The sequence below is a fragment of the Ovis canadensis genome, chromosome 26 (assembly GCF_042477335.2).
Source record: "Ovis canadensis isolate MfBH-ARS-UI-01 breed Bighorn chromosome 26, ARS-UI_OviCan_v2, whole genome shotgun sequence".
In the NCBI taxonomy this organism is placed as follows: Eukaryota; Metazoa; Chordata; class Mammalia; order Artiodactyla; family Bovidae; genus Ovis; species Ovis canadensis.
Window position 1 is genome coordinate 50,128,258 of NC_091270.1, and position 22,947 is coordinate 50,151,204.

At 37.6% G+C, this 22,947-nt stretch overlaps 1 protein-coding gene across 1 annotated transcript in view; it reads right to left on the reverse strand.

Annotated features, from left to right (window-relative positions):
* Positions 1 to 22,947, reverse strand: part of LOC138430923 (A disintegrin and metallopeptidase domain 3-like) — a 118,274-nt gene that overhangs the window by 86,179 nt on the left and 9,148 nt on the right. Inside the window, exons 4-6 of the mRNA XM_069572946.1 lie at positions 11,637 to 11,715; positions 4,891 to 4,967; positions 4,259 to 4,436 (exon numbers count right to left, since the gene is read on the reverse strand). Of these exons, the coding sequence (XP_069429047.1) occupies positions 4,259 to 4,436; positions 4,891 to 4,967; positions 11,637 to 11,715 (334 nt within the window). The remainder of the gene's footprint in view (positions 1 to 4,258; positions 4,437 to 4,890; positions 4,968 to 11,636; positions 11,716 to 22,947) is intronic.

The following is a 22,947-nucleotide window of genomic DNA, read 5'->3' on the forward strand; positions in this document are numbered from 1 at the left end:
GTTTTACACATTAGGAAAGGTATACACAATAGGCAGGAAAGAAATGGTTTTAATGAAAAATATCAGTTATGTAGTTCTGACTGGGTAAATAATTACAGGCTGAAAACTACCTTACCTTATTTTAAGTAATTTTTGTGTTGCCTTTCAATCTTCAATATTGGTGCTAAATAGTTTCATGCCATTCTATATTGTGTTTATACAGAAGAAATCAGATGTTTAAAAATATTGGTTCAGAACCCCTGCTTAAATCATTTTGATTCTCAATTTCATCTGTATTAGAACTCATACCACATCACCTGTATTGTTATTTTAAATGCATATTTATCTCTCAAATTTCCTTGTCATTTTTGTTTATAGTTTAGTTGTGTGTTATTTCTGGACTTTTGTGTGATGAACTTTTGAGGTTTTACACATGTGTGGCATGCTTTTAATTCCCAAGAACTGTTATCTGCTGAATTTCATTTTTTAAACAGTGCTCTGTTTTTAATTTGTGGATGAAATATTTTCTTCACCCTTTTTGAGTATGGGCTTCCCTAGGGGCTTAGTCAGTACACAAGCTGCCTGCAATGTGGGAGACCGGGGTTCGATCCCTGGGTTGGAAAAATCCCCTGGAGGAGGACATGGCAACCCATTCCAGTGTTGTTGCCTGGAGAATCCCATGGACAGAGGAGCCTGACTGGCTGCAGTCCATGGGTCACAAAGAGTCGGACATGACTGAGAGATTAAGCATAGCACACCTCTCTGAGTAGATTGTCATGTTGCTTTTTTCACTCTCTCTCTCCATTCCTTAGTGCCTCAAGATTAAACACTTTGAATTTTTCCATGACAACATCTACCATATTACATTGTTTCATCCTATGTCTAGTGCTTCTTCATATTAGGCATTGACAGCATATTGCAACATCTATGAACACATATGGAGCTTATGGCCTGCTGTCTTCAGAGAGTGTAAATTATCTGGAATGCTTAATGGGAAAACCTTGCTGTCAACATGCTTGGTTTTGATTCTTTGGGGTGGTTCAATTCCCTCTTGGATTCTCATGAACATCTTAGAATGTTTAAACCCATTTCCCAACATCTAGTGTGTCAAGTTTAATATATTCACACTAATTTTGGTATCATAACCACCTTCTATTATGATTTACAAAGACATCTATGCCTGGTGACCACACTTCACACATTCCACCCAAGAAGAGTCCTAGACCAGCTGTGAGTTTACAGCAGAAACAATTGTTTAGGAGAGGAAATTAGGTTTTATACATATTTTTAAACTGATTTTCAACCACTTTTCTTCCTAGACCCACCATTAATATCATTTCCTTAGGTATTTGGACTCACAGTTAAAAAGACATTTCAGTAGTTCCCTTGTGCAAGGGTCCCCAGTCTTGGGCCACCAATCAGTAACAGCAGTGATATCCCTGGTTTTTTCTTAGTTCTGAAATTTTAGTGTCTTTTATTTCATATTGCATTCTATTTTGTGTCCAAATTTTCCATGCTTAGTTCCAATTACCTTGTTTCAGTACATGAGAAACTATTGATAGCAAATACAAATAGTAGTAGGAGGAGCAATATTTATTGATATTCATCAATCACTTACATTTCTGACATACTATGCTAAGTAATTTTCAATTACAAATTTATGGAAACTTTAAAGTACCTGTGTGACTTGGGTATTATTTTTATTATCTGATTTTTACAGATGAGAAGATTTAAATATAAAAAGATGATATGCTGCCACTGCTAAGGCACTTCAGTCGCGTCCAACTCTGAGAGACCCCATAGATGGCAGCTCACCAGGCCCCCCGTCCCTGGGATTCTTCAGGCAAGGGTACTGGAGTGGGGTGTTATTTCCTTCTCCAATGCATGAAAGTGAAAAGAGAAAGTGAAGTCGCTCAGGCGTGCCCTACTTGTAGCGACCCCATGGACTGCAGCCTACCAGGTTCCTCCGTCCATGGGATTTTCCAGGCATGAATACTGGAGTGGGGTGCCATTGCCTTATTACTCAGCCAAATACTTGTGGCTACAGCCTAATTGACTAGAACTTCAAGCTATGGGGCTGGAAGTGTATGTTGCCTTTGCCTCTATCAACCCCTCTCTTATTGCTGACTCTTCAAGTCAAGTTGGGGGTTTCAAGGGCAGGGCTATTTGTCTTTGCCATAACATGTCAATCCATTTGGGTTTTCCCACTGCCATAGAAGAAGGTTCATGGAAACCTTTAAAGTTATTTTATGTGACAGTGCTCTGCTTCAGTTTTGAAATGGTCTTCAATTGTGTCAGTGTTGTACTGCAACAGGCAGATGGCATAGGGTTGGGAGTCACATCTCAGTTCTATTAAAAAGGAAATTTTCATTTCTATATAAAACTATATTTTATCATTATTATGACATTCTGAAAGGATAATTTTAAAAATTTGCATTTACACCAATATTTTTGGCAAAATAAAAAATGTTAAAGCAACAATGAGATGGGAGATCATAAAAAATTAAATTCACATTTTATATTATAATTTTGTTTTGCCTCTCTAAACAAGGTATCCAATTTTGCTATGAATATGTGGACACAGTTTCATTTTCTTAACTTTTTATGGCAAAATGTAAAGTTGTGCAAACATTCTTAAGGAGGAAGTTAGAATATATATATCTAAAAATCTTGGAAATATGCCTATTTCTAGATAAAAACAATTTTAAGAAAAGTGTGACTGTTCAAAAATCTGGTACATTCATGCAGTATTTCTTGCTTGAAGTTAAAAATATAAATATGCAAAATATACCATAATGAAAGCATATGTTTTAAATTTATATATATATAATATATTAAAGTGAAGTTGCTCAGTCGTGTCTGACTCTTTGCGACCCCATGGACTGTAGCCTACAAGGCTTCTCTGTCCATGGAATTTTCCAGGCAAGAGTACTGGAGTGGGTTGCCATGTATATGAAAAACAATATATCAAAATGATTGTCCTGGATTTCACAATAGCCTTTTGTCTAGAGAATAGTATTATGGTCAATTTTTATTATCCTTCTGCTTATATTTAAATTTTTAATAATATTAACTAACATTAATTTAAAATGATAATAAATGCAATGTAACTTAATGATAAGTGAAAACTTATCCTTTTAATAGCACAAATCAAATTTCAAAGAAAAATACATGATAAGATATTTTTTTCTTAATCCTTCCTTTTTAAATCATCTTTATAACTCGAAAGAGTAAAATAATTAGAACTAATGCCTCAAAGTTCTAAGAACACTATGTCTAGACAATGAGATATGGAACAATTCTTGCCTCGTTTGTACTTTTGCATTTTCTATCAAAATTAACATTTATTTTTACAAAGTTAATAAAGTTACTAAATGGCAAAATGCATGACACTTACAATAAGCAAATTTGAGTACCTTTATATTTTTAGGATGAAAATTCAGTAAAAGTGGAACTGTGCTACCCTAGAACCACAATGACTCCTAAATGCAAAAATTGATAGAAGAAGGTAGAAAACTGGATTTACATGTTAATCAAGCAAGATGGAACTATTCTTAGATATGAAATGACAAAGGAAAGTGAAGTCACTCAGTCGTGTCTGACTCTTTGCGACCCCATGGACTGTAGCCTACCAGGCTCCTCTGTCCATGGGATTTTCCAGGCAATAGTACTGGAGTGGATTGACATTTCCTTCTCCAGGTGATCTTTCCAACCCAGGGATCGAACCCAGGTCTCCCTCATTGTAGACAGATGCTTTACCGTCTAAGCCACCAGAAAAGTCCTGGTGGAAATGACAAAGGTCATGATCAAATTTCTACTTAATGTTTTCATCTAATATTTGTGTATATTTGCATAAAAATACTTAAAAGGCTGCTTGGGGCTGGTGCACAGGAATGATCCAGAGAGATTATATGGGGTGGGAGGTGGGAGGGGGTTATGTTTGGGAACTCATGTACACCCGTGGTGGATTCATGTCAATGTATGGCAAAACCAACACAGTATTGTAAAGTACAATATAGTAAAAATAAAAATTAAAAAAAGGTAAAAAAAGGCATATCTGCATAAAATACTTAAAATTAGGTATATGTGAGAATTTTGAATTACATATTTATAGCTGTTAAATTTTTAAATATTATATGACTAAGCAAAATATATTTAAACTAAATACTTTATAAGAGAAGGCTTTATTATAACCAGTATCACTTTAAATTTGTTTTCCAAATGTAACAGATATCAATGTGAATATGTTTATCACAATTTGTATACACGAGTTACTTACATTTGATTTCACAAGAATTTTGTAGGATTGATCTGCAAATTGAGTGGTAGAACTGTTCTCTGATATGGGAGAAAAATCACTTTTTTTATCCCTGAACGGATAAATCACATGCTCATATGTAGTTGATGATTCCAGTGGTTCAATTCCATAACTGACATTCTCAAACTGCAATAATCCCCTGAATATTGAAACACATAAAAAAGAAATTAAAAATATGGATTTCTCAATAATAAACATAAATATTAAAAGAAAACATTAAGTAGAAATTTGATAATGAGTTTGTCCCCTAATATCTAATAATAGCCCCAACCTACTTCCATCAATGTGTAAACCCAATTTTCGACCTCCTTCTATTATAGCATTTAAGAGTCATTGCAGTTCCAGAGTGGCTCAGTAATACGGATATTTCTCATTCTGATGACAGCTATTTCTGAATGAATTTTATAATTGCAAGCCCGGCAGACAAAGAGTATAGTGGAAAAGATAAGACAAGCAGGCACAGAAAGTAGATGAGAAGAAACACAGAGTAAGTATCTATTTTCTTTGTCTTCCATCTACCCTTCAAGAAGTTTCTAAAAGTTAAAGGGCACACTAGATATCGACTATGGTACATCTCTGGAATATGTCATTACCTGAGTCCAGAGCAGATACTAAGTGTCGCAGCTGAATTTGGAATCTCTGTGGCATATCCTTGGTAAAAGCAATGGCCCTGCACAGGAGTAATATAAAGATACATCGGTAATGATTAGCAAACAAAGAGTTTGATTTTATTGATAACTCTCATTCTAGACATCATCAAATATAAAATTTAAGCATTCCATTATACAGTTCAACAGACATTTCCTTTCCTTTTTATCTTTCTGCAGTCTTTTCCCCTTGACACTCTTCTGACTTTGAATATTCACAACTCCTATTCTTTCCCAAAGGATTTTTGCTGTAAATCTGAACTTTCCATAAATAACATTCTGATCTATATCTTGTCATTCTCAGTCTACATTTTGAATATATAGTCTAAAAATTCTACCTCAGGTAATCACTGGCATTAACTTGACTTCCACTCTGAGCATTTCATTTGTTTTATTCTAAGTAAGACCAAAATATCTTAACTGACATTTCTTCACTATTTTTTCATATCTCACCATGTTGATCATCTTTACTTGAAAGTCTCTTCTCAATGGACATTTAAAACGTTACTCTTCCTATGTTCTCCACTGATACAGTCTTTTACTGAATATTTCCTCTTCCTTAAGAAGTGTAGTGATATCTAGAATCAGCCTTGTTCTTCAGTTAATCCTGGACTATGAACACACTATTATCATCACATTCTCATGTACGAATATGATTCTATGGCATTAGTGCCCAGACATAGAAACCCATCAGTAAGCATTCACTCATCTCAATACTTGGCTTAACTCCTATCTCCAACTGATAGTGGCAGAGCATACACACTCCACTGTCAGATAACAGTAGCAGCCAATTCTGCCCACAGTGGTGTCAGTAAAGTATGCCACAAACCTTCACAAAGACGCAGAATGCAAACCAGGTCCCAACATTTACCCAGCAGAAGACAGCATCACAGTTTATGCATCTCCTGGCCTTGCATGCCCAATAAGAGAAAATGATCCTCGTGAGATAACTCTCAACACTCCAAACTCAAAGCAGCAAAGAGTGGCCTAGATAAAAAAACCTTCCTCTCTCAGGGGCACTAGCAGAGACAGACTGAGAAGCATATTGATAGCCAGTGACTGACATACAGCTAGAGGAAATGTTCTCCATTATATGGTTCCCTCATCAACCAACATTACCAAGTAACAGAGGGTGGCCCAAGAAAGAAATGTTTCCTGCCATGGGCTGCCCTGGCAGAGATCCAGTGAGCTCCGTTCCAAGAAAGCTAAATGGTCACTGGAGCAACAACCACACTAAATTTGAACTTAAACAGGGTGATTGCCTTCAACAATAGAAGATTTCAATGACAAGGATACAATCTAAAACTATATACTATATCAAGAACCAAGAATATCACAACAAAATGTGAGAAGACACCAGATGCTGCATGTTGAGATTAGCCACATACTGGAATGATTCAATGGATTTTAAAGCAGCTGTAAAAATACTCATTCAGTGAACATTTTAAAAGCATCCTGAAACAACTGAAAGAATAAGGAAATTTCAGAAATGAAATAGAAGTTATTAAAAATAACAACTAGGAAATTAGAACCAAATAATATAATTAAAAAAAAAAAAACCCAAACAAAGAAAACAACCCAAACTGGGTAGGAACAAATGCAGTGTGCAGATGACAAGGGACAGAATCAGTGAACCTGAGACAGATGCATAAATGAAAGAGACACAGATGCATAGAACAGTCTTTTGGACTCTGTGGGAGAGGGAGAGGATGGGATGATTTGTGAGGATGGCATTGAAACATGTATAATATCACATATGAAACAAAAAAAAAAGACGGAAAAGAAAAAATTTACCTAATATATAAATCACAGGAAAGTTAATTAAGAAAATAAATGGAATTTCAAGAACACATGGAACATTACCAATTTTTAAAAATATATGTCAGAATCCATGAAGGAGTACCAGAAAGAATTAGCAGAGTAGAAAAAATATTCAAAGAAATAAAGACTTAATACTGGTCAAAAAACAGTGGTTTAGAAATCCCTGGATCTGCCATCCTTCAACAAATACACCAAGTGAGTAGCAATTAATGCACCAATTCCATCTGTGAGAGACCATGAAATAACAGACTGGCTCGTGCACATCTTTTGGTGAATGCAACATCAGATGCACCAAAGCCAGTAGGGAGATTTGGGATGCCTGTTCACCAGAGAATTCACCCCAGAGATTCGATTAGAGTAGAAAGAGATAATCTAGCTTCCAGATTGACCAGGGCAGGAGAAGGTGTTGTTCAAGCAAACAGTACCCCAGTGTTTTTGGGAGAAGACCCAAGCAACAGGGTCACCAAACCTGGGCAGTCTAGTCAACGAGAGCACAATGGAGATGGTGGCTTGGGTTACTTGACACCACTGACTCCCTTCCCTGCTTGTCCACACTCATTACAGAGTGAGAAGAAAAATCCCACCTCTCTGCCTCCACGGCAGGAGACAATAATGGACGGGTTGAATGCAGTGCTCCCACTTCACCAATACTGCCCCAAGGACCAGCATCTGACTCTCAGATCTTGCACCACTATAGCCGCGGTACAGTCTGTGGGAGAACAGAGGCACCGACCTGGGATGACAGAACAGTGAACATCCCTTCTGAGACAGAGCCAGGGCAGGGAAACCCCACCGAGGTCTGCTTCTACCTGAAGAGAGGAACAGCTGGTAGAGGACCCCTGAATCACTGGCAGGGCTGGTTTGTGGGGGTGTCCTTCTGAACACAGCCACTCATGAAGACCCTGTGAGGGGACTGCTTTCCTAATAAGCAGACACCAAAGTAGATTGTTAAGTAAAATGAGGAATAAGGAAATGATATTTCAAACAAAGGAACAAGGTACAGGCTGAATTGACACTAGTGAAATAAACTTAATGTACCTAATAAAAAATTAAAAATAAAGATGTTCCTTTAAAGATGCTCATTGAGGTTAGGAGAACAATGCATGAACCAAGTGAGAGTTTGAAAAAAAAAAAAACCACAACCAGATAAAATATTGAAAGTATCAAACAGAAATCATGGAGCTGTAGAATAATTGCTGTTGTTGTTTAGTTGCCAAGTCATATCAAACTCTTTTGCTACCCCAAGGACTGTAGCCCACCTGACTCTTCTGCCCATGGGACTTTCCAGATGAGAATACTGGAGTGGATTGCCATTTCCTTCTGCAAGGAGTTTTCTTAACTCATAAATTGAACCCATCCCCTGCATTGGCAGGTTCTTTACCACTAAGCCACCAGGGAAGCCATAGAATAATGACTGAACTGAAAAAATTCAGTAGAAGTCTTCAGCAGCAGATTACATCAGACAGAAGAAAGACTCAATTCAACTCCAACAGATCAAAGGAGCAAAGGAAGACAGTAGAAAGTGATCAAATCTTAAAGGAGTTATGGGATAGTAATTAAAGTTTCCACTTTGGAAACTAGAAAAAAAGAAAAGCAAGTTAAATCCAAAGTAAGCAACAGAAAAGAAATATTTAGAATTGATAAACCTCTTTCCAGGTGTGCTAAGAGAGATGATACTAATTACTGATATCAGTAGTATAAAAGAAGTATCTTAACTATAGCCTCATGTACACTAAAAGAATAATAAAGGAATGAGATAAACAACTCTATGTCCACCAATTTTAAATCCTGGATAAAATGGTCCAACTATTTGAAACACACCATTTGTCAAACCTCATGTAAGAGGAAATAGACAATCTGACTAGTCTGATTCTCTTAAAGAAGTTGAATAATATTGATCACTTGCCAAATTGCAAAGCAGCAAGCAGGCCCAGATGTTGTCACTGCTGAATTCTGCCAAACATTTGCATAAACCATATCAAATCTCTATACATTCCTTCAAAATATAGAAACAGAACAAATTCTTCTAATGCATGCTATGTGGGCCAATATTATACTAAAAGCAAAACAACCAATGACACTTAAAAAAAAAAGAGGTACACATTAAAATCTCTCATGAGCATATATGCAAAGATTCTCAACATCATATTAGGAAATAAAAATCAACAATAAATTTAAAAATTGTAAACCAAAACCAAGTGGGATTTATCCCAGATATGCAAAGGAGGTTCCACATTCAAAATTCAAGTAATAAAAGCAATTACTACATAGGTTAAAGAAGAAAAATATTAGTAAATTGAGCAATGCTACAGAGTATAAGGTTAACATACAAAAATCATTTGTGCTTCTACAAACTAACAAACTGTCAGAAAGAGAAATTAACAAAACAATTCCACTTACAATAGCATCCAAAAGAATAAAATATTTTTGATTAACTTAAACCAAGGAAGAGAAAGACCTGTACTCTAAACCTATAGTACACTGATGAAAGAAATTATGACACAATGGAAAGAGATCCAATGATCACGGATTGGGGGAATTCTTATGGTCATAATTCCCATACCACCTAAAGCAATCTACAAATTCAATGTGATTCCTACACAATATCCAACAGCATTTTTCACAGAACCAGAAAAAATGATCCTGAAATTCTTATGTATCCACACACAAACACACACACACAAATCCAAATAGGCCATAATCTTGATAAGGCTGAGGTATCACATTTCCTGATTCAAATGACATTAAGCCTTCTCTTTCCCTCAATCTTTTCCAGATGGATGGTCACCTATTAAGTTTTGTCCTTAACATATTAAAATAAGAAGAGCAAAATAAACCTGCAGCAAGGTATCAGGGAGAAAAGAAATACAGGAAAAGCTGTGACATTGAAAATAAGATAACAGCAAAGAAAATCAAAGCAAGAAACAGTCGGTTCTTTGATATGTGCAATAAATGGAAAAATCTCTAGTAAGACTGACCGTTAAGAAAAGAGGAGTCACATATCATCAATGACTGAAATGAACCAACACATCACTAAAGCTCCTGTAAGTCATTAAAAGAATAATAAAGACTATTACAAAATTCCATGCAGAAATGCCCCTGAGATGAAACAGACCAATTACTTAAAAAACTAGAACCTACCAAAGCAATCAAAAAAAAAAAAGACAAATAAAATTGCCTATGACTATTAAACAAATTGAATTGCTAATTTAATAGCTCCCAACACACACACATGCAAAATCCCAAAGCCCAGGGATTTCACTGTAGAATTTTACCAAGTACCTTAAGAATTAACAAGTATTTATACAATGTCCTCCTGAAAAACAAGAAAGAATGCATTCCTTGTTGATGTATTTGGGCTTCCCTGGTGGCTCAGATGGTAAAGCACCTGCCTGCAATGTGGGAGACCCGAATTCGATTCCTGGGTCTGGAAGATCCCCTGGAGAAGGAAATGGCAATCCACTCCAGCACTCTTGCCTGGAAAATCCAATGGACGGAGGAGCCTGACAGGCTATAGTCTATGGGGTCGCAAAGAGTTGGACACGACTGAGCGACTTCACAGACAGACAGTATTACTCTAATCTAAAAATTAGACAAAGTCACTACAAAAAAGAAAATCATAGATCAATATTTTTCATGAAATTTGACCCCAAAAATTCTCAAGAAATTGTTAGCAAATCAAATCCAGGCACAAATAAAAATTTCATACAACAAGACCAAGTTTGGATTTTTATAGATATGAAAGGCATTTTCTAGGTATTGTATCAATATTTGAAAATCAGTCAAAGCAATACACTATCTCAACATCATATGATCATATCAACTAATACAGAAAAGACATCTTATACAATTAATTACATTCCCCATCATGGGACAGAAAAACAAACAGATTCTTACCAATCTAGGAACAGTGAATTTCCTTAACTTTGTAAAGACCATATTAAAAAAAAAAAACCCAAAACCTATTTCTAACATTATCCTTAGTGGTGAATGACTGAATACGTTACCCTACAATTCAGAAAATCCAAACTCATAAGAAGTCCTATTTGATTCAACTCTTGTACCATAGTTAAGACATTATTCCTGGTCAGAGGACCAAGTTCAATGTGAGACTCACTCTCTGTGCTTCCTTTCTGTCAGAGGAAGAATTCCTGATTTTTCTTTTAACTGTCTAATGTCTGAAACCAAGTGTCTCATGAATTCTGTCCTACTTTCTACTTGCAGATGGTGAGAAAGAGAAATGTTGTACCGGTTACCATATTTTAAATATCATTCTCTCTGAATCGTAGCACAGCAACAGAATTTGAACAAACACTTGCATTCGTATCTTCATCATCTATTCTGGCAAACTACATATCTTAGACTAAAGCTAACTTCTTCATATTCTTTTAAACCTTTTTTGACTCTTATCTGCATTGGGGGATATAATTCAAATTTCTGTGGTTTTCATGTAAACATATTAGGATTTAGTACTCCATATGCTATAGCAGCTTTATTTTTCTGTGCTCTTTCTGTGAAGTGGTTTCCACTGTTCCCTCCACTGCTCAGCTCCTATGACACCGTCAACAAAAATTCTCCCTGTGTTTAGAGGCTTCTGAGTTCCTTTCCCCACTTCTTTCTCCTCTCAAGTTCCTACAACTACTTCCAGTGAATGTAAATGACCTTTTCAATTAAGTGATTCCTGAGTTTCACATTCTACAATGCTCATTCTATTCAACATGTTTTCATAGCAACAGCCACATTATGTTTAGGTTTGTGATCAATCTGCTTGCCCAACAATCTGGCTGAGCATAAGGGAGGCTCATTCTTCTCACCAATGATACCTTTACCACAAAAGGATAAAAATCTACAAAACATAAAGTAAAATTTACCTTTATAAATGAAGAATCTGGATATAACACCCCCGATTTGTTGTATGAATACACCAGGAGATTAGAGTCTAAAAATGACCTAATTCAACCAAAACAATAAACTTTGTTTTAATAACAGCATTAATAAAAGTAACTTCCAGAGTTATGACATTTAAGAAAAACATTACTTTCCACTTTATAAGCTTAAATATGCAAAAATGAAATGGGCTCCTTGGACTGCAAGAAGATCAACCCATTCAATCCTAAAGGAAATCAGTCCTGAATATTGACTGGAAGGACTGATGCTGAAGCTGAAGCTCCAATAATTTGGCCACCTGATGCAAAGAATGGATTTATTGGAGAAGACCCTGATGCTGGGGAAGATCGAAGGCAGGAGGAGAAGGGGGTGACAGATGATAAGATGGTTGGATGGCATGAGTTTGAGTAAGTTCTGGGAGTTGATGATGGACAGGGAGGCCTGGCGTTCTGCAGTCCACGGGGTTGCAAAGAGTCAGACAAGACTGAGGGACTGAACTGACCTGAAGTGGGTTCATCTCTCCATTGTCTACCTTTCTTTCTGATAGCGTGTTATGTATATAAGAGAAAACAAGAACCAGAATGACCAGACACAGGTGTGGGCACTGTAATGACACAGATTGATGTCTAATAAAATCCAGGACTTCCAATGCCTGAAAGCAACGTTTTTATAGATTCAACCATCTATACATCTCATGGCATAAATGCTTTTGTTATAATTTGCTAATAAGCAGCCATGGGTTGATAAATGAGAAAAAATTCATGCTTATTTCATTAATTGTTTTTTCATAACTTATCCTAGGCTAAAAAACAACCTACAAATTCCAGGTGTTTTAAAATTAAAACAAATGTGGTTTACAAGGTAACTGCAGATTCAACTCCACAATGCTTTCCTTCTGGAACCTAGGAAAAGACATGGTCCTTCTATGGAAACTGCTTCTCTTGAAGCAGTAGGAGAAAAATTGTAGAACCACACAATACATCTCAAAGTCTTTTCTTGGAAGAAGGATTCTAGTCTTTGGCTCAAATATCATATGTTATTTTTACATAAATGCGATACAAATAGAGTTTGACACTATAAGCTTCTTACTAGGTGGATGTTGATTATCTTGGAACAATCTAACATGTTTAGGTAGGGATGAGATAGGGTGGGACCTGAACTCTTTACCGGAGTGCTTGACCTAGGCCAGTGTCTCCTTGTGTAACAAATGATAAAGGAACTATAAGGGACTAAAAATAACTGCCTGCATGAGCAGTCTGGGTAAGTATGAACAAATAAGACACAAAAAGGCCACAGAGTGACTCTACCACTTCTGAGGTGCCAGGAGTTTTCTCACAGCAAGGCACTGTGTGTGATGCTATACACAGCACCACCAAGGGAACCTGCAGACTGTTGCAGAGAAGCCAGTTCTGACTCCATGTTGGAACCGTTTCTTTGACTTGCTTTTCGTTGCTTTTGTTACTATAATTGAATGGTCTGCCTCAGAGAATCCTGCCCCTCTGCCTGACTGTAAACTGGAGTGCCTTTGTTCAGAACCACGTGCTGTAGATGGCAGGAAGGAAGAAATTAACACATCCTCTGCCTGAGACTTGGCATTCTAGGAGATGTTTGCAAGAGTCAAGGTCTTTTTACTTTGCTACCTCACCTCCCCTCATCTCTGATCTATAAAAGAATCTGGCATTCAGACCCCAATAACACAGTTATTTTGAGGCGCTAGTCTGCCATCTTCTCGGTCAGCTGGCTCCCCAAATAAAGTCTCAATCCCTCATCTCTCGGATTCATTGGCCTCTCCTGTGGTGAGCAGAGTGGCCTTGGACCACCAATCCACCCTGACTTTTACCTCACATGAGGAACTAGCCTACCCTCCTCAGAGAGTGAGCAAGGGAACCTGTCGCTTGTGTTCACTCCCTCCTGCTGCAGCACCAGTCTCAACAAAGCCTTGCCTGAATTCCTGTCTGGCCACTTAACAATTTCTACTGACTAAAGAGTCCAAGGACCCTAGATTTCTCAAGGATTCCAAACATCAAGAAGCCTCTGAACCCCAGGATAGAGAGAAACTAAAGCATTAACAGTGTTTATTCGTCACTACTTTTCTATTCATATCTGCTTTATTTGCTCTTATTCTTTTTCTGAAAAAAAATTGTTAGTGAAGTATAGTTAATTTTTAATGATGTCTAAGACAAAAAGATTCAAATATATAATATATATATATACACACATATACATATAGTGATATACTATGTATATCTTTATATATTAGTGTATATAATGATTAAAGAATCTGAATGGCCCAGATGGGTTTAGGTGAAAGCATCTAGAACATGAATTCTGGAACAAGGACAGAGCTACATTTTATAACTGTAAGAATTTAAATGGAGGTTGCAGAGTGGGAATCCAACAGTAATTTCTGGAAAAAAGAAATTAGAAGTAAAAACCTTCACAGATATTTGACAAGAATTATTAAAATGAGAAAAAATTAGTTTGTAAGTTTATTCATCCTAGGCTCTTTACCAAAACCACACTTTTTACTTTTTTATATGAGACAACACACCAGTCTGCCTTTATCAGTGATATAAGGAAAATCAGGCTTCCTTGGTAATTCAGATGGTGAAGAATCCACCTGCAATGCAGGAGCCTTGGGTTTGATCGTTGGGTTGGGAAGTCTCCCTGGAGGAGGGAATGGCAACACACTCCAGTATTCTTGCCTGGAGAATCCCATGGACAGAGGAGGTTGCTGGGTTATAGCCTATGGGGTTGCAAAGAGTCGGACATGATTGAGCAACTAAGCACATAAGGGAAATACAAGTGAGCACTGAAAGAAGAACAATATCCAACAAAAGGAAATGAAAAACAAATCAAAGGCAAAATTTAAGAGCTAGCTTCTAATGAAGTAGCGTTGATGGGCAAGAACAATCTTAAGTTCAAGAAAAATTAATAAGCTTTCCAAGCAGACCATTTGGAGAAGGAAAAAAAAAAGATACTATGAAACTAAAATACACGACATGTGAATGCTATATCCCTTCAGTTGTGTTCCACTCTTTGACTCTATGGACTATAGTCCACTGGTCTCCTGTGTCCATGAGATTTTTTTAAAATATAAATTTATTTATTTTAATTGGAGGTTAATTACTTTACAATATTGTATTGGTTTTGCCATACATCAACATGAATCCGCCACAGGTATACATGTGTTCCCCATCCTGAACCCCTCTCCCTCCTCCTTCCCTGTACCATCCCTCTGGGTTGTCTCAGTGCACCAGCCCACAATGAGGTACCATTTCACGCCAGTCAGAATGGCTGCGATCCAAAAGTCTACAAGCAATAAATGCTGGATAGGGTGTGGAGAAAAGGAAACGCTCTTACACTGTTGGTGGGAATGCAAACTAGTACAGCCACTATGGAGAACAGTGTGGAGATTCCTTAAAAAACTGGAAATAGAACTGCCTTATGACCCAGCAATCCCACTGCTGGGCATACACACCGAGGAAACCAGAATTGAAAGAGACATGTGTACCCCAGTGTCCATGAAATTTTGAAAGCAACATTACTTGAGTGGGCTGCCATGCCTTCCTCCAGGGGACAGTCCTGACTCAGGAATCAAATCCACATCTCTTCTGTTTCCTGCATTGGCAGGCAGTTAATATTAAAGAATCGAATAAATGTATCCAAGAAAATTTGCTTGCTGTAAACATAATTAAAGGTTTAGCCAATAAAGAAGAAAGATGTTGGCAGAATGCACATCAAAAATAAAGATTTGATCATAGTTATAGAATATGATATACAGCACAGAGAAATAAGTTGCAGGATGAAAGCATAGATTCCCCATGGAAGAAAATAAGGTATACGGGCTGAAAATTTAAAAAAAAAAAACATTAAGGGACTTTGGATATTTCAGGGAATATTAATGTAGTATACAGACATATAGACAGAAACTCACACTCACCCATACAAAGAAAACATACTGGAAAACTTAAAATAGACCATATCAAATTACAAAAATGTATAGAAAAGAAATATGACTCAAAATTCTACACATTGCCAAAATGTTATTTAATTATGAGAACAAAAAGACATCCACAGATCTGTGATTAGGAACGCATAGTATTTACATATTCCTTCTGAAGAAAATATTCTAACTAAATAATACCTGAGTCAGCAGAAAACTGCAATTAAAAAAAAAAAAGCTTCAAAAAAGAAGGAAAATGCAAATAGAGCCAATAAAGAAACTGAAAGTAGTGGATTTACATCTCAAATGGAAAGAGAATTTTTTAAAACATAGGATGTTATGGTATCACTTTCGGATCTTTAAGAAGAACATGAGAACATGAGAATCTATGAGAAAAAATATGAATATAAGGATTACTTGAAAATTCTTTTTTATAGCAATAAACCCCCCAAATATAGGAAGAAAACATCAGTATTCAACATGCTATTTTCACAACTACAGAAAAGATAAAATGGTAATAGCCAGAGAAAACAAAACTTCTCACAAATTGATGATGGAGCAAAAGTATGAAAACAGAAAGATAAAGCCATACATAGAATATAAATAACTTAAAACTAATGAATAAAAGACAATACTTTGGCCACCTGATGCGAAGAGCTGACTCAATATTTTTTTTCTTTAATTTTTATTTTTACTTTATTTTACTTTACAATACTGTATTGGTTTTGCCATACATTGACATGAATCAACCACGGGTGTACATGAGTTCCCAATCCTGAACCCCCCTCCGACCTCCCATCCCATATCATCTCTCTGGATCATCCCCGTGCACCAGGCCCAAGCATCCTGTATCCTGTATCAAACATAGACTGGCAATTCGTTTCTTACATGATAGTATACATGTTTCAGTGCCATTCTCCCAAATCATCCCACCCTCTCCCTCTCCCTCTCCCTCAGAGTCCAAAAGTCCGTTCTATACATCTGTGTCTCTTTTGCTGTCTTGCATAGAGGGTTATCATTACCATCTTTCTAAATTCCATATATATGTGTTAGTATACTGTATTGGTGTTTTTCTTTCTGGCTTACTTCACTCTGTATAATCGGCTCCTGATGCGAAGAGCTGACTCATTAGAGAAGACCCTGATGCTGGGAAAGATTGAAGGCGGAAGAAGACGATAACAGAGACGATGACAGAGATGGTTGGATGGCATCACCAGCTCAATGGATATGAGTTTGGAGAAACTCCTGGAGTTGGTGATGGACAGGGAGGCCTGGCATGCTGTGGTCTATGGGATCGCAAAGAGTCGGACACTACTGAGTGACTAATCTGAATAAAAACTAATTACCTTAAAATCCTAAGGGAAGCAAGTCAATGAGAACTGTACATTTTCACTTGGAAAGACTGTACATGTTATTAATAACCAGGGAACTGCATATTAAAGCAACAATAAAATAGTATTTGTTATCCACTAATTAACAAAAATGAGTGAATATGTGCATTTGGTTGAGAATGTAGAAAACAAATATCCTTTAATTTATTGTCATAAAAGTTAGTTATAAGGGTTTTGAAGAAAAAAAAACTGGCAGTATATAACACTTAAGAATTTTCTTATTTACAATTCAATAGCTACACTGAGGCCTGGGAAGTCATGTCCAGGGATGTCAACTAGAGAGCTTTCTTGCTGCAATAAGGGAGGATAGATAATTTATGAGATATATTAATTTGATGGTGACATATGCATTAAAAATCATTTTGCACACATCAATATGAATGAATCTCAACAAATAATATTATGCACAATGTTGCATTATGAACGACCACAACCACATACAGGAAAACAAATGTACCTACGGCTCACACTTTTGGGTCATGTGCCAGTAGCCATGACAACTCTGCTAACTGGCCAGGCTTGCTCAGTGGTACAGGAATCAGCTGAATATTGGCTGATGTAGGGATAAATAGAACACCTTGGCTATGATCCACATGTCTTTAATCTTTCCACAAGCTTAGCCAAAACATGTTTTCATGGGGATGACAGGTAAAGATGGACAGCAGAAACCCAGGAGAGCCTTTTGAAGCCTCTGTTGAAATCAATTCACCCAACATCACTTTCGCAAAAGTAAGTGTGCAGTGGTGCTCAGTCACGCACTCGTGTTTCCGATACTGAAACCCCGTGAACTGTAACCCACCAGGCTCCTCTGTCCACGTTATTTTCCAGGCAAGAATACTGGAGTGGGTTGCCACTGCCTCCTCCAGGATATCTTCCCCACTCAGGAACTGAACATGAGTCTCTTGCATCTCCTCCTTTGGCAGGAGGATTCTTTACCACTGAGCCACCTGGAAAGGCCCCAGCAAAACAAGTGGCATAGTCTCAAACTGGGCTGGTAATTTGCCAGACCCCCAGGTAAAATCCCCTTCGTGGATTCCAGCCTTGCCTTGGCAGAGATGCTTGTGTCACTACATGAAGCTATGAGCCATGCCGTGAGGGGGCACCCGAGATGGATGGGTCACAGTGGAGAGTTCTGGCAAAATGTAGTACACTGGAGAAGGAAATGGCCATCCACTCCAGTATTCTTGCCTGGAAAACCCCACAGACCATATGAAAAAAGCAAAAAGATATGACACTGGAAGATGAGCCCCTCAGATTGAAGGTATCCAATATGCTACTCAGGAAGAATGGATGGCAATTAATAATGTGGCTCAGATGTTAAAGCATCTGCTGGAAATGCAGGAGACTCAAGTTCAATCCCTGGGTCGGGAAGATCCCCTGGAGAAGGAAATGGCAACCCACTCCAGTACTCTTGCCTGGAAAATCCCATGGACGGAGGAGGCTGGTAGGCTACTGTCCATGGGGTCGCAAAGAGTTGGTCATGACTGAGCGACTGCACTTTTGCACAGTAAGAAAGAAGCAGTTTGGCCAAAGCTGAACAAAGCTAAGTTGTGGATGTGTCTGGTGTTGAAAGTCCAATACTGTAAAGAACAATATTGCATAGGAACCTGGGATGTTAGCTCCATGAATTAAGGTAAACTGGAAGTGGTCAAGCAAGAGATGGTAAGATTGAGCATCAACATCTTAGGAATCAGTGAACTAAAATGGATGGGAAAGAGTGTATTTAATTCAGATGACCATTATATCCACTGTTTTGGGCAAGAATCCCTTAGAAGAAACGGAGTAGCCCTCATAGTCAGCAAAAGAGTTCAAAATGCAGTAATTGGGTCAATCTCAAAAATGACAGAATGATCTCAGTTCGTTTCTGAGGCAAACCACTCAACATCACAGTAACCCAAGTCTACACCCCAATGGCTGATGTTAAAGACGGTGAAGTTGACTGGTTCTATGAAGACCTAGGACAGCTTCTAGAACTAAGATTTTTAAAAATGCCCTTTTCATCATAGAGGATTAGAAGGCAAAAGAAGGAAGTCAAGAAAAACCTGGAATAACAGACAAGCTTGGCCTTGAAGTACAAAATGAAAGCGGGCAAAGGCTAACAGAGTCTTGTCAAGAGAACACACTGGTCATAGCAAACACTCTTTCCAAACAATCCAGTGGATCAGTCTACAAATGGTCATCAAAGGATGATCAATACTGAAGTCAGATTGATTATGTTCTTTGTTGCCAAAGATGGAGAAGCTGTATACAGTCAGTAATAACAAAACCTGGGGCTGACTGTGGCACAGATCATGAGCTCCTTATTGCAAAATTCAGGCTAAAGTTGAAGACAGCAAGGAAAGCCACTAGGCCATTCAGGTATGATCTAAATCACATCCCTTATGATTATACAGTGGAGGTGACAAATAGACTCGAGGGATTAGACCTGGTAGAAGAGTGCCTGAAGAACTATGGATGGAAATTTGTAACACTGTATAGGAGGCAATGACCAAAACCATCCCAGAAGAAGAAATGCAGGAAGGCAAAGTGGTTGTCTGAGGATGTGCTAAAAATAGCTGGGGAAAGAAGAGAAGTGAAAGGCAAGGAAGAAAGGAAAAGATATACTCAACTGAATGCAGAGTACCAGAGAATAGCAAGGAGAGATGAGAAAGACTACTTGAGCAATGAAAAAAAAACACAAACAAACAAAAACAGAAAAATAATAGAAAGGGAAAGACTAAAGATCTCTTCAAGAAAACTGGAGATAAGGGAATATTTCAAGCAAAGATGGGCCTGATAAAAGGACAGAAACACTGAAGATCTAACTGAAGCAAAAGATATTAAGAAGAGGTAGCAAGAATATGCAGAGGAACTATACCAGAAAGGTTTTAATGACCCAAAATACCACGATAGTGTCGTCACTCACCTAGCACCAGACGTGCTGGAATGTGAAATCAAGTGGGCCTTAGGAAGCACTGTTATGAACAAAGTTAATGGAAGTAAAAGAATTCCAGCTGAATTATTCAAAATTCTAAAAGATGATGCTGTTAGAGTGCTGCACTCAGTAAATCAACAAATTTGGAAAACCCAGCAGTGGTCACAGGGGTGGAAAATGTCAGTTTTTATTCCAACCTCAAAAAAGGGCGATGCCAAAGAATGCTCAAACAACCTTATCATTGTGCTAATTTTACATGCTAGCAAGGCTATGCTCAAAACCTTCAAGTTAGACTTCAGAAGTACAAGAACTATGTAATTCCAGATGTACAAGCTCAGTTTAGAAGAAGTAGAGAAGACAGAGATCAAATTTCCAACATTCGTTAGATCATGAAGAAAGCAAGGGAGAAACAGAAAAACATCTACTTCTCCTTCATTGACTATGCTAAAGCCTTTGACTATGGATCACGATAAATTGTGGAAAATTTCTCAAAGAAATGCTTATACCAGAACACCTTACCTCTCTTCTGAGAAACCTATATGTGTGTCAAGAAGCAACAGTTAGAATCAGACATGGAACAACTGACTGGTGCAAATAGGGAAAGGAGTAAGAGGCTGTATATTGTTACCCTGCTTATTAAACTTATAAGCAGAGTATGTCATGTGGAATGATGGGCTGGATGAAGCAGAAGCTTGAATGAAGATTGTTGGAGAAATATCAACAACCTGACATGTGCAGATAATAACATTCTAATGGCAGAAAGTGAAGAGGAACTAAAAGCCTCCCAATGAGAGTGAAAGAGAAGAGTGAAAAAGCTGGCTTAAAATTCAACATTCAAAAAACTAAGATCATAGCTTCTGGTCCTCTCTCTTCATAGCAAATAGATGTGGAAAAAGCAAAATCAGTGACAGATTTTATTTTCTTGGTTTCCATAATCACTGAAGACAGTGACTGCAGACGTGACATTTAAAGACACTTGCTTCTTCAAAGTAAAGCTATGACAAACATAGCCAGTGTACTAGAAAGCAGAGATACCACTTCACCAACAAAGGTCTGTATAGTCAAAGTCATTCTTTTTCCAGTAGTCATGTACAGATTTGAGAATAGGCCCATGAGAAGGCTGAGTGCTGAGGAACTGATGTCACTGAACTGTGGTTCTGGAGAAGACACTTGAGAGTCCTGTGGACTGCAATGAGATCAAGCCAGTTTATCCTAAAGGCAATCAAACCTGAATAATCAGTGGAAGGACTGATGCTGAAGCTGAAGCTCCAATACTTTGGCCAGCTGGTGTGAAGAATCTGCTCATTGGAAAGACACTGATGCTGGGAAAGATTGAAGGCAAAAGGAGATGAGGGTGATGGAAGAGGAGATGGTTAGATAAATGGAGGACAGGAGAGCCTGGCATGCTGCAGTCTATGAAGCACCAAAGAGTCATACGTGACTCAGCAACATGAAAATTGCTAGAAATGCACTTGGAAAATGGTACTTGCTCAGTAAATGTCAGTTACTGTTGTTCTTGTCTTTATTATTATTACTGTTATCTGGTCCCATCACTTCATGGGAAATAGATGGGGAAACAGTGGAAACAGTGTCAGACTTTATTTTTGGGGGGCTCCAAAATCACTGCAGATGATGATTGCAGCCATGAAATTAAAAGATGCTTACTCCTTGGAAGAAAAGTTATGACCAACCTAGATAGAATATTGAACAGCAGAGACATTACTTTGCCAACAAAGGTCCGCCTAGTCAGGACTATGGTTTTTCCAGTGGTCTTGTATGGATGTGAGAGTTGGACTGTGAAGAAAGCTGAGTGCTGAAGAATAGATGCTTTTGAACTGTGGTGTTGGAGAAGACTCTTGAGAGTCCCTTAGACTGCAAGGAGATCCAACCAGTCCATTCTGAAGGAGGTCAGCCCTGGGATTTCTTTGGAGGGAATGATGCTGGAGCTGAAACTCCTGTACTTTGGCCAACTCATGCGAAGAGTTGACTCACTGGTAAAGACTCTGATGCTGGGAGGGATTGGAGGCAGGAGGAGAAGGGGACGATGGAGGATGAGATGGCTGGATGGCATCACTGACTCGATGGATGTGAGTCTGAGTGAACTCCGGGAGTTGGTTATGGACAGGGAGGCCCGGCGTGCTGCGACTCATGGGGTCACAAAGAGTCGGACACGACTGAGCGACTGAACTGAACTGATGACTATTTTTAGCATTCATCCTTCTTGATACAGAAGTCCATTAATTTATACCAAGTCTGTTGTATAACAACATCTCAATGATATAAAAATGCATGGATGAGGATGCTTCTTGTCAGAGTCTATAGTGACAATCCCTGGAAATAACCGCATTACCCATCAATAGTATATATCATGCATTCTCACTACTATAAATGAGTGAAAATATACATACAGAGAAAGAAAAATATATGCCGTTATAAATATATATGCCGTTATATATAAATAAGACACTTGTAGAAGACAATTTGCATTTGAGCAAAGAAATCCTTTTTTGGGTAGGTTTCTGTATGTTTTATTTTAGACAAAGATGAAATTTAGATTTGAAAGTCATGGAGTGATACACACAGGTTATTGATGTTGGTTTCCTCACAGAATGAAAGCAGAAATCTGAAGACATTAAAAGTATACACTATAGCAAAATGAGACAAACTGAGAGTTTAACATTAAACAAAATGCATAAAGTCACATAATTATGTAAAATGACATGAAACAAACAAACTGAATTATGGGCAGATAACATTAGTTCATTTATAATTGTAATGTAATTAAATGTAAGGAGTTACATAAAATGATGTGCATGTATTTCATATGTTCTAATATTTATATCATTATAGTTGAATCTGAATATTAGACTTAAGGTCTAATGATAATGACTCAAAAGTCTAATCTGACATGATTTAACAAGAAGACTTAACATGTTAAATAAAATACTCATGCTTTTGAATGTTTAGGCTTTAATGTAGACTCAGTTATAGGAAGCCATTAAAAACTTAAGAAACTAAAAACAATTCTATGAAAAGAAGAATGT